At 34.1% G+C, this 13022-nt stretch overlaps 2 protein-coding genes across 5 annotated transcripts; both read left to right on the plus strand.

The window, feature by feature from the left end:
- The first annotated feature begins 2745 nt into the window (after window positions 1–2745).
- Window positions 2746–7380, plus strand: LOC120086575 (phospholipase D alpha 1). 4 transcript variants are annotated; one of them, XM_039043302.2, is made up of 4 exons: window positions 2746–2892; window positions 3320–3418; window positions 4457–6356; window positions 6667–7380. In XM_039043302.2, the coding sequence occupies exons 2-4, from the start codon at window positions 3326–3328 to the stop codon at window positions 7098–7100; spliced, it is 2427 nt and encodes an 808-aa protein (XP_038899230.2). In that variant the 5' UTR covers window positions 2746–2892; window positions 3320–3325; the 3' UTR covers window positions 7101–7380. The 4 variants fall into 4 exon arrangements, with proteins under 4 accessions (XP_038899230.2, XP_038899227.2, XP_038899228.2 ...); XM_039043299.2 differs by having other exon boundaries at window positions 2785–3188; XM_039043300.2 differs by having other exon boundaries at window positions 2786–3201.
- Window positions 7381–11926: 4546 nt separating this feature from the next.
- LOC120086080 (protein FAR-RED ELONGATED HYPOCOTYL 3-like) lies at window positions 11927–12544 on the plus strand. Its single transcript, XM_039042514.1, has one exon. It carries the CDS (start codon window positions 11927–11929, stop codon window positions 12542–12544), a length of 618 nt encoding a protein of 205 aa, XP_038898442.1.
- The last annotated feature ends 478 nt before the right edge of the window (window positions 12545–13022 follow it).

Below are 13022 nucleotides of genomic sequence, written 5' to 3' on the forward strand. Positions count from 1 at the left end.
TAGTGTGAAGAAGTGGAGTATAGTACTCTCGTAGTACTAGAAAAATTTATCAATTAATGTTAATGAGTCATATTCTATTTTTAAAAGGGAGAAAATTTCTAATATAGTATGAACAATTTTTTATATTACCTTCATTCATTCACAAAAGTAATATTTAAGAAATGTGGGGTCTACAAATTAAATGAATAAATCATTCAATGACATGTCAAATAACAAATGAAAAAAGTAGGTACTAAGATAATATTAGATATTTTTAAAAAAGATACCGATGTAACATACAATAGATAGAAGAAGTATTTCATTTTCCTTTTGTTTAAGAAAGAAAAAAAAAAAAAAAAAGATCTTTTCCATTATTCTCACTCTTGGATAACTAAGAAAATTACATAAATAAGTATTGAGTAGTAATTAGCTGCAATACTCTTATGCTCCCCACATCTCTATCACATAAAAAATTAGAAAGAAAATTATTTTATTTAAAAATAAAAATGCTACGTGATAACATTTTATTGGACTACATTTAGTCCATCAAGATAGAAGTATTTGAGATAACATCTAATTTTTTAATTAAAGTGTGGGATGAAAAAATCGAACATGATAGAAATATTTTTTTTGGGTAAATATTTGTCGGCATTTAAGTTGAAATATCATGCCCATGCCGTCCTTTATTATCCATTTATGAATAGTCCACAAATACCGGTAACCGGTTTAGAATGTAACAAAAATATCCTCAAAATAAAGACAATAATTGAAAAGAGGAGGCCCATTCCCATTTATGGAGGGCCCACACCCACAAGCACCGTGCTGATATAATTATTTAAATCACTTTCCACGGTTAGTTTATAGCCAATATTTATTAAAACAAATTTAATTCTTATAATTTCTTTTAAGGAAAACTCATTCAAATTTTCTATGCAAATTTTTATAATATATATTTACGTAGCCGTTTTTTTTTTTCCAATGTAACGTTTTTTTTAAAAACTTATATTTATATTTTACAGACTAATTTTAAATTTATAACTAATCAACTAGTGTTAATTACCATCTAGAAAAGTTGATGAACCGATCTCTGCTTTTGCAAATTTTTTTTAGTATAATTAGAGAGGAAAAAAAAAAAAAAAACAAAGCAACTTAAAGTACATAACAAATTAGAACGACCAATAAAATCTCGACTCCTTCCTATTGGGATTGATGTCTAAATCTAGTGTATCTCGTGGTTTATAGTTTTGTTAACACAAATTATTTATCTAATAAAATAAGTGATATTTTATTTGACATTTAGACAACATTAATTCAATCCAATAAACTAAGATCCAAGGTTATATGATGTCACTTGAACGATATGTGGTTGACATATAGATGATTTATGTTCAAGTAATATCCTAAAAGGTCTGCAATAAATGTATGAAAGTTAGGTGCTTTATCCTTGTAACACTGCAGATACGACACAGTTTGTAATTGTTACATGAGATGTAAGTGTTACAAACAATATGAATCATATTGTTCATGTAAAGATATGTGAGTGGGGTTATCCTGTATAAAGAAGTTTATACATAGATTGAACCACAAAATAATTAGTTTCTCTTTTTAACACCATTAAATAATTATTTTCAAATAAATGCATATATTTTATTGTTTCTTTGTTTCCATAAAAATGAATGTCTAAATGCAAGACGTTCACATGCTTTCGCGGGAATTCATTCCCTTCACCTCCAATGAGGTATATCTTCAAGCCAAATAGCCAAAAAGCTACAGATTAGAGTCTAAATGGCTAAGTCATGGGCAACAAAGTTATTCTTGCAATTGATCAAGAGGAAACCCTGAATGGAATTAACAAACGCCTACACCTTATTCTTGAATCTAAACTTCCCCATCAAGAGGTTCCCAACGATTTGAGAATCAATTTTCACCTGGATAGGAATTGGGAACTTCAAGAGCTTTGATATACCCTCAAACAAGGCGGTTGCCTCAACAAGTTCAACATGCCCCATCATAGAAAAATGTCTCTCCATGCCAAGTATGACATCTCACTTTGAGTCACGAATAATGACGCCTATCTCCACCTCACAATTATTGAATTAAACAAAAAGGAAAAATATCATTCTATCTCCTAAACTTTAGGATGGTGTTAATTAAAAATAATTATATCAATTTGAGCCACAAATTTTTGTAAGTATATCAATTTATATCGGCTTCCAAATTTCATTTTAAAAAAACATCATGTGAAACATATAAATGTTTCCATTAAACTTCTAGATATAAATAAGTGAATCAATTTTTATCATCTGTTATGATTGTATTTGAAAATCGTTAATGAACCAATTTTTATATGTGTTGTGTATAGACTTCTCTAATTATCCATTAACAAAATAACCATTATAATTGTTGTAGGAAAGATTAAAAAAGAAAAAGAAAAAAAAATCTAATTGAAAGATCTGCTTTGAAAATTTAGGTGTATAAATAGATAAGATTATTAGTCTTACAGGATAAACATAATGGGCAAATTAATATCGTTTAGAGGTATAATTTAATATTTAATTTTTTTTATTAAAATATAGGACTCACATGGAAAAAAGATATCTTTAAGTTTCTAACTTTTTAGAAAGAAATAAAAAAAGAAAAGAAAAAATAAAAAATAAAATTATTTTTTAAATATAAAAAAATAAACTAAAATATTTATAAAATATTCTAAAATTTTAGAACCATGAATAATAGACATCGATAGACTTTTATAGCATAGTTTTAAAATTTTGTTATATGTTTAAATATTTTATGATATAATTTTCCTTTTTTTTTTTTCTGGAAAAGGAAATCCAGTGGCATTGGCGAACCCGTGTTCACCGTCTCCTCGTGGGGGAGTTTGAAGAGCTTTACTTTGAGCTTGTTTCGCGGATCGTTCGTGTCTCTTGACTTTCTCTCATTCACACATTTCAATCGTTTCTTTTTCAATTCTAATCTTCCATTTTCTTTTTAAAAACATTTCAACTACAAAGCTCAAGATCAGATCAGATCAGATCTGATTTTCATTTTCATTTTCATTTCTTCATTCTTCTGTCCCACTCATTCCACTTTCACTACATATCTCTGCAAATCTAAGTTCGTTTTTTTACTCTCTATATCTCCTGTTTCTCTCTTCTTTCACTTCAATTCATCCATCAGGTTTCGTTTCTCAAGAAATCGCGTTGTTGGAGGTTCTATTACTCTGTGTGTTTTTATGATCCGATACTTTTGATCATCTTTTTCTGTATTTGATTTCTATTGCTTCTATTTTCTTGCTGATTTAAGTTCTTGTAGTGGATGTAACTTGTTTTCTGCGGTGTAGGTGAGAATGGAAGGTAGTTCGCTTCATGGAACGCTTCACGCAACAATCTATGAAGTCGACAGGTTGCATATTGGTGGTGGATCCAATATCTTCAGCATGGTACATCTTCACTCGTGGATTGAATTTTCTTTCTGTAATTTGGTTGCGTTGCCGATTTGTAGTGTGTTTTTTCACTCAGAGTTTTTGGTTGACTTTTGATTGTGATTTCGATTACGTTTTCTGATCTGTGGATGGAGCTGAATTTGAGGCAATTCCGAAAATTAAAACCACTTGGATTTTGTTCTGAATCGACTATGAATGGTTTCCTCTGCATCTGTCTGACATGTCTTGCTTTTGTGATGAATTGTTAAACTAGCAGTGCGACGTTGCCTTGTGCATCGTATCGTAATTGCATCTCCTGGCGTCTGTATGAGTCAAAAATTTTCTTTCCTGGTATCTATCATACTTATTGGCTGGATACAATGGTGAAACTCCCCTGCGTTCAACTAAAATGTCATAGATTCAGAAGCATGTTATTTCAGTTATTTGAGATTCTACATGGTACGTCAGCTTCTAGTCCACCAAATGTTAGAAAACTCATTGTTACCCATATTTCGCATCAGCGAATAGTCTCTGTATTTTGTGATTCGAAAATAAAGTAGCTTGTTCTCGTCTCTGCTCAGAGCTCTTTTGTATACCTCTCTCCTCAAACCCACAACTTCCTAGTTCACCAAATATGATTTTCTTGCTAGAGTTAAAAAGTTTCTGCTCCATGCTAATTCTGGATCGTGACACAAAACGAATTTCGAAATGGTTCTAATTTCGTTTTTTTTTCCGTAAAATTAATAAATAGTACATGATTTTAATGCATTTTTAGATCTGTGTTTTCAGAGGTGTAAATGTCCTTTCTAATATTCTTTCTAGAATCTGTAAAGAGATTGTTACACTGTACATTGTATTTTAAGGTTATAGTTTATGCTTAGTTGATTCGAGAATATGCCTTCTTTTGGCGTGAATCAAAGTTATTGTTTCCGACAAAATGGAGTGACTGGAGACAAGAAAACATTTATATTGTGTTAAAATGTCATTCTCACTTATCAACCTATTCTTTTGCGTTGCTTTCATTCAAATGGATTACTGGAGAAACATTTATTGCAGTTAAAGCAAAACTTTGAGGAGGCTGTTGGAATTGGCAAAGGACAAACCAAACTATATGCGACTATAGATTTAGAAAAGGCTAGGGTTGGGAGGACACGGATATTGGAAACTGAACCCTCTAATCCAAGATGGTACGAATCTTTTCACATTTACTGTGCCCATAAGGCATCAAATGTTATCTTCACCGTGAAGGATGATAATCCCATTGGTGCAACTTTGATTGGACGTGCATATGTACCTGTGGAAGACATCTTAGATGGGGAGGAAGTTGACAGATGGGTTCCAATCTTAGATGAAGAGAAAAATCCAATTGAAGGAGAATCGAAGATTCATGTTAAGCTTCAGTACTTCAGTGTTACGAAAGATCGCAATTGGGGTTGTGGTATAAGAAGTCGTAAATTTCCTGGAGTCCCTTATACATACTATTCACAGAGACAAGGTTGTAAGGTCTCTTTGTATCAAGATGCTCATATCCCCGATAATTTTATTCCTAAAATTCCTCTTGCTGGAGGAAAAAATTATGCTCCCGCCAGATGTTGGGAAGATATTTTTGATGCCATACAAAATGCCAAACACCTGATCTACATCACAGGATGGTCTGTTTATACAGAAATTGCCTTGGTAAGGGACTCAAGGAGGCCAAAGCCTGGAGGAGACACCATGCTTGGTGAACTTCTCAAGAAGAAAGCAAGTGAAGGGGTCAGAGTTCTTATGCTTGTCTGGGATGACAGAACATCAGTCGGTTTACTAAAAAAAGATGGTCTGATGGCTACTCATGATGAAGAAACTGAACGTTACTTTCAAAATACTGATGTGCACTGTGTCTTGTGCCCTCGTAATCCTGATGATGGTGGAAGCATTGTTCAAGATCTACAAATCTCTACCATGTTCACTCATCACCAGAAGATTGTTGTAGTGGATAGCCCAATGCCAAGTGGAGATTCGGATAAGAGGAGAATTGTGAGTTTTGTTGGTGGCATTGATCTTTGTGATGGCAGGTATGACACACCCTTTCACTCCCTTTTCAGGACATTGGATACTGCACATCATGACGATTTCCATCAACCAAATTTTACTGGTGCATCAATAACAAAAGGAGGACCAAGGGAACCTTGGCATGACATCCATTCCCGGCTCGAAGGGCCCATCGCCTGGGATGTTTTGTTCAATTTTGAGCAAAGGTGGAAGAAACAAGGTGGGAAGGATGTACTTGTGCAGCTACGGGAGCTTGATGAAATAATTATTCCTCCATCTCCTGTTATGTACCCAGACGACCATGACACCTGGAATGTTCAGTTGTTTAGATCAATAGATGGTGGGGCAGCTTTTGGCTTTCCTGAGACCCCTGAAGATGCTGCTAGAGCTGGGCTTGTCAGCGGGAAAGATAACATTATTGATAGAAGCATTCAGGACGCTTACATTAATGCTATTCGGCGGGCTAAGAATTTTATTTATATTGAAAACCAATATTTCCTTGGAAGTTGTTTTGGATGGTCTCCTGATAATATCAAGCCTGAGGATATTGGTGCCTTGCACTGTATCCCAAGAGAGCTTTCCCTCAAGATCGTCAGTAAGATTAAAGCAGGGGAAAGGTTCACTGTCTATGTAGTTGTCCCAATGTGGCCAGAAGGTCTACCAGAAAGTGGATCAGTTCAGGCGATATTAGATTGGCAGAGGAGGACATTTGAAATGATGTATAAAGACGTGATCGAGGCTCTTAGAGATCAAGGTATCGAAGAAGACCCTCGCAACTACTTGACGTTCTTCTGTCTTGGGAACCGGGAAGTCAAGAGGGATGGAGAATATGAACCTTTAGAAGCACCAGAGGAAGATTCTGATTATATGAGAGCCCAGCAGGCCAGGCGTTTCATGATTTATGTTCACACCAAGATGATGATTGGTAAGCAATGCTCATATATCATATATGCGTGTAGTTTGATTAACATGAATTTCCAAGGCACCTAATTCTAAAGAGCCCTGCATCAATTTTTATTCTCATACCAAAATTTTCAGCTTTATCTCTTTATCCTCTTTTTTTTTTTTTTTTTGGGGATAAGAAGTTTAATCTTTATTCCTGATATACTGAAATAATATGCCTCAATTGTTCAAACACCGCACTAGATGACATACCAAAGAAGCCGGGTTCTGAACATGTATGATGCATATATATTTTTGTTTAAAGAAGTAACAGATTTAAACATCTACTGCAGTTGATGATGAGTACATAATTGTTGGATCGGCAAATATCAACCAGAGATCCATGGATGGTGCAAGGGACTCTGAGATAGCAATGGGTGCTTATCAGCCATATCATCTGTCAGCCCGTGAACCTGCACGTGGTCAAGTTCACGGATTCCGTATGGCTCTATGGTATGAACATCTTGGTATGCTTGATGAAACTTTCCTTCGTCCAGAAAGTGAAGAATGTGTTGCAAAGGTTAACAGAATTGCTGATAAGTATTGGGATCTGTATTCAAGCGAATCACTCGAGAGAGACTTGCCCGGTCACCTTCTCCGCTATCCAGTTGGCATATCCAGTGAAGGAAAAGTCACAGAACTCCCAGGATTCGAGTTCTTCCCTGACACCAAAGCTCGTATACTCGGAACCAAATCCGACTACCTCCCTCCTATCCTCACTACTTAGTCATTTTTCTGCTGCGTGCAATCTTATTCCAACAGGTTCTTACTACTTACATCTTGTTTTTGTAACTTGAAAAGACGTTTTGAAAGGTTTGAGGTTTACTTAAATAGTGGCTAATGTCACTTTAGCTATGTTTCTTGATTGAGGCTTACTTCAAATACTCTGGCTAATGTAATTTTGGGTTGTGCCTTCTTAGTCTTGGGGGGTTTACTTTTATACAGGCTAATGTAACTTTGGCTGGATTTCTTGATGTTATAAACTTCAGTTTAATTTTCTCGTGGCATTTGTTTGCTGTTTGCTGCCTTGTTTCATTCTCAATCTCAATCTTATGGTGAGTGATGATGCAAATATGCTTGTTTTTATATGCAAAATTTGCCAGGGATCTCTGTACGTAGTTTTGATCCTTCCTAATTTTGTCACTCCCAAATTAACTCATCTCTTGTGGTGGATTTTTTTTATTATCCCTTGAATCTTCTCACTTAGGCCTTTTGGTAACCTTTGTTTTTTTTTTTTTTGTTTTGTTTTTTTTTTTTTTTTTAAAAAAAAAAACCTATAGACACTACTTTTATCTTCATATTTTTTCATTTGTTATCTACTTTTTAGTAATTGTTTAAAAAACCAAACTAAAATTTGAAAGCTAAAAAAAGTAGATTTGAAAACTTTGTCTTTGCTTTTAGAATTTGACTAAGAATTCAACAATTTAATTAAGAAAGATATAAATCATCGTAAGAAATGAAGAGAAAATAGACTTAATTTTTAAAAATAAAAAACAAAAAACGAAATAGTTACCAAACGATAGAGTTGGCAAAAATCCCCGTGGGTCCCCACCCTGATCCAGTTTGATCGGGGATGGGGGTCAAACCAGGTCCCTAGTCGGGGACGGGGGTATATATATAACGGGGATCGGTCCTCGTGGTGACCCATTTTCCTGGCGGGGATGGGAGGAAATACCCCTGTGGGGACGGGGATGGGGAGTTCCCCTTGCCCCGCCCCATTACCAACCCTACCAAACATGGCCATAGCTTATAAAATTTTGTCTTTTTTTAAAAAAAAAATTTGGTTAAGAATTCAATCGTACTTAAGAAAGATGCAAATCATTGTAAAAAATTGGGAGGAAATAGGCTTAATTTTAAAAAACCAAAAACCAAAACTGAAATGATTACCAAACGGGATCTTAATTATTAATGTGAGTTGAATTACAAATTTGGTTATGGTAGATTAGAGAAAGTTAGAATAGTCTATTTATCATAAATAATCAAACCTTTTGTTTATTTGAATATACGGTTTAAATTAGAATTATAAATTACTTAAAAAGAAGGGTAATTGCTTTAAATGGTAAAATTGCTAAAAATATTTTCAAGTATAGCAAAATGTCACTATTGCGATAGTTAGTGATAGATATCTTTCGCGGTCTATCGCAGTTTATCAATACTAACATTTTACTATATTTGTAAATAAGATGACTTATTTTTCTTTATTTAAAAACAAACCTAAAAAAAATTATAGTAAATAATTTGTTTTTTTTTAAAGAAGAGTTACAAATCAATAGCTAATCATTAAAGTTGAGAGTAAAATGGGTACATATCAAATAAAATGTTAAATCATATAAAATAATCCTAAACTTTATACTTTGTAAAAAATATAATTGAATTTTCAAAATTTTAAAAATACTCTTAAGCTTTAAAAAATAGTTAAAAAAAATATTTGTCGTTAGTTTTGGATAGAAAACCAGTAGTGTTTTATTTCAAAAGTACCCTTAAAAATTCAATAGATTCAAAAGTACCCTTAAACTTAAAAATGAAAAAAAAATACTCTTACCGTTAGTATATGAACACAAACTGTTAACACTCGTTTTAAAAAAAACATGCTTCAACATTCAAAAGTCGCAATAATACTCTTAGCCTTGCACAAAAAGAGTTTAAAATGCGCCTATTGTTAGTATCGTAATCAATTTATATGAAGTTTTATTGAGTTCGAAAAGCACCAATTTTAGAACAAATTATACAGTTATCTTCCTTTTTCATATAGTTATTCTCATTTTTCTCTAATTTGTCTAATTCTTACACTAATTTTGCCACAACAAAACATAAACCAAACTTCATGTTAAAGCATAAAATCCCACAAATTTCCAAAATAAAAATCTCCCTTGTAACTTACCAAAATGATAAATAGTCAATTACAAAAAGAACGTATTTGGCTATTAACGCTCATTCAACTACTAACATACAAGTCTTAAGCTCCCCTTGGTGCTTTCATTATTCTATTTCTATTTATCATAATCTATATACCTTAACTGAATAGGGCAGTTTCTTTTTATGAGATAAACAAAATGTCAAATAGTTAACCAGAATGAGGGTAAGAGGAGAAAAAAGTAGGAAAAATAGAGAAATGATAGGTCATAGATTGAAGTAGAGGAGATCAAGGAATGGGTAGAGGGAAGTGATGAGATGTAGATAAATAGTAAAAATATTTTTTAAACTTTTTTTTTAAGGTAAGAGTACTAATGCAATTTAAAAAGTTTTATAGGTATTTTTGCAACGTGATATTAACGGTTTTTGTTCATATTATTAACAGTAAGGATATTCTTAAATTTTTCTTTAAGTTAATATTTTTGAAACTCTTTAAGTTCAAGGGTATTTTTGAAACTCTTTAAGTTCAAGAGTATTTTTGAAATAAAACGCTAACGGTTTTCAACCAAAACTAATGGTAAGTGTATTTTTGAACTTGTTTTAAAAGTTTAATTTAAGGATATTTTTAAAAAAATTTAAAATTTAGGGGTGTTTTTGGTACAAAATACAAAGTTCAAAGTTATTTGTATAATTTAGCTTTAAATAAATGTAGAGTAAAATGGGTATGTAAAAATTCTTAGTATTTGTAACACAATCATATACTATACATAATTAAGAATAAATATACATAACAATAATCGCTTGAAATAAAATTTTGAATTCTCAAAGCTTCATATTAAGCTTTGTTGTTACATGGTTCCATGGTCCATTTACGAAAAACAAAAACTTATAATTTTTATTTCTTTTGAAAAGAGTTGAGCTTTTTGATTAATGAAGAATCACGGGATGATCCAATTTTTGGGTCCAAAATATCAAATGACCCATTTTTAAAAAATAATGTCAATTAACCCTCTGCTTACGTCATCACGGGATGAGATTACAAAAATTGCCCTTGATAACTCTCTCGCTCTCGTTTTGCTAGTCTCGCTCTCGCTGTTTGTTCATCTTCCATCGTGATGTGATTGTTTGTCATTGTACGATTGATTTGACAATTTTTACGAAATCTGTCTACAACTTAAAATCGTTAAAACACAGCAAAATGGTGTATTCTTTAAAATCTAAACTTCATTTGAACTGTCATTTTGTTGAACGGAGATTTATTGAACGAGGTTTTCCAGAGCGGAGATTTTTAGAACTAAATGGAGTTTTCAAAATGAGTTTTTTAGAACGGAACAGACTTTTCTTGAACTTGGTCTCATTGGTGTTTGTAGAAACGTGGTCTCAAAACAAGTATGTATAGACATTGTAAAATAGCATAACGAAAAGGGTGTGAGAAAGAGGGACAAAGAGAAAGGTGGAGAGAGCGACATTGAGCGATAGTGAGAGAATGAGCTTGAGCGACAGCGAGAGTGAGAGGCGCGAGAGCGAGATACACGAGAGCGAGAGGCGCGAGAGACGCGAGAGTGACAGCAAGAGAAATCCATGTGTATTACTATCTGTTTAATAAAAAAATGTTCTCTTGCTTTGTAGGATGACACAAAAGTGTGTACTAATTCGATACGGAGGTCATTGGGATGAGAACCAAAATTTGTATATTGGAGGCAAGCTAACAGGAATCGTTGTGCCTATTACCTTGAAGTATGAACAACTTAAAGCTCACATTTATAGGATTGCAAATGTAAGTTGCTCAGAGTTTGATGTTGTTATGAGAGTTAAATATAAGCTTGACTTTGAAGCCCCTCCACAGTATATACGAAATGATGGTGATGTTTACTTCCTTCTTTGCCGGGACGATCTTTCTACAGTTCAGCTATATGTAACACTAAAATCATACCACGACAAAAATATGAATATGAGTGATGATGGTATAGGTGTAGACAGACAATACGAGGCATCATATGAGCTTAATCGAGAAGCGGGTGATATTCCATTGTCTATGAACACTCAACCATCAACATTATCAATAGACAATGATAGCATTTGTGCAGTGGACTTGGAAAGAGAAACTCAATGTAACAGACCTGTGCTTGGTAATAAGAGATTAGCAGGCTTGAATTTTATGGATTGTGGTCCTTTAGAAGAGCGTGATCCTTTAATGGTCGATAATGAGAGATCAGTAGGATTAAATTCTATGGACTGTAGTCCTTCAGAGGTGTATAGACCTACAGTGACTGTTACTGAGAGATCAGAAGGATTGAATTCCATGTCTTCATGTCATAGAGGGGAATTGATTATGCCTGGCACCTCTTCATCCGAGACAGATGTTGAAGTTGGTCAATTTTTTTGAGTAAGAGTGATTTAAAAATGAGATTGTCTATCCTGTGCATAAACAATAATTTTGAATATAAGGTAAGGAAGTCAACTACGTCTTTGTTTACTGTTAAATGTATAGAGGATAATTGTAAGTGGAGCCTTCGTGCGGTTAAAATTTCAGGGTGTGACATATTTAAGATCACGAAGTATATGCGGTTGCACACATGTTCTATTGAAATTTTAAATCATGACCATAGACAAGCAACGACTACGGTAGTTGGTGAACTAATTAAAGACAAGTTTACAGGCATAGGACATGTTTATAAACCTCGTCACATCGTCGAGGATATGACGAAAGAGTACGGCGTGAACATAAGTTACAATAAGGCGTGGTGTGCAAGGGAAATCGCTTATGCTCTCACTAGGGGTACTCCAAAAGGGTCGTATGTTGTTCTACATGCATATGGTGAAACGTTAAAGATGGAGAGTCCAAGTACAAGGTTTGAAATCGAACTTGAAAATGATGTCCATTTCAAGTACATATTTATGGCATTAGGACCTTGTATTAAAGGTTTTTCAAGTTGTCAGCCTATGATAATTGTTGATGGATCGCATCTGAAAGGAAAATACAAAGGAACCATGTTGGTCGGCGTCTCCATGGATGGCAAAAACCAAGTTTACCCACTAGCATATGCCATAGTGGACAATAAAACTGATCGAGCTTGGAAGTGGTTTATGTCAAACTTGAAGTGTGCCATTGGAGAACCCCCTAACTTGGTGTTTGTGTTCGATCGAGCGGTATCTATTGGCAATACCATTCATGCAGTTTTTCCTATAGCATTTCATGGATTGTGCACCTACCATCTAGAAAATAATATTTTTTCCAACTTTATGGACAACTTGATTGTTGGGATGTTCAAGGATGCAGCCAGGGCATTTTGCATGTCAGAGTTCCAAGCACACTAGGACCAACTACGTACTTTTCGAAATGGTGCAGTATCAAAATATTAAGAGGATATTGGTCTTGAAAGGTGGGCGCGTGTTTACCAAACAGAACGAAGATACGATAACATGACGTCCAATAGTGCAGAGTGTTTCAATTCATTGACCAAAGAATATCGACAACTACCCATAATGTGCTTGTTGGAACACGTTCAAGACTCCATCCAGTCATGGTTTTATGAACGGAGAAATTATTGAGCATCTCGAACGACGTCACACTCGGACTACAGTGAAAACCAATTAGCAATTGAGTGTGACAAAGGCAGACGATATTGAGTTAAACAAATTGATTGTTATAGGATCCATATGCGGGACAATCGATTGGACGGTATTGTGAACCTCCATACGAAGAAATGCACATGCAAGGAATTTGACTAACTCGGTATCCCATGTTCGCAAGTGATTGTGGCTGCACGAGAACGAAACATCCCCATCCATGGTT

This window comes from Benincasa hispida, chromosome 9 (genome assembly GCF_027475165.1).
Source record: "Benincasa hispida cultivar pf3 chromosome 9, pf3_genome.v1.1, whole genome shotgun sequence".
Taxonomy (NCBI): domain Eukaryota; kingdom Viridiplantae; phylum Streptophyta; class Magnoliopsida; order Cucurbitales; family Cucurbitaceae; genus Benincasa; species Benincasa hispida.

What these genes read in the sequence shown, in the direction of transcription:
- LOC120086575 (XM_039043302.2), top strand. Translation starts at nt 3,326, where the DNA reads ATGGAAGGTAGTTCGCTTCATGGAACGCTTCACGCAACAATCTATGAA. An exon ending in GATCCAATATCTTCAGCATG is followed by an intron (nt 3,419 to 4,456) that starts GTACATCTTCAC and finishes CATTTATTGCAG; the next exon opens with TTAAAGCAAAACTTTGAGGA. An exon ending in TCACACCAAGATGATGATTG is followed by an intron (nt 6,357 to 6,666) that starts GTAAGCAATGCT and finishes CATCTACTGCAG; the next exon opens with TTGATGATGAGTACATAATT.
- LOC120086080 (XM_039042514.1), top strand. Translation starts at nt 11,927, where the DNA reads ATGACGAAAGAGTACGGCGTGAACATAAGTTACAATAAGGCGTGGTGT.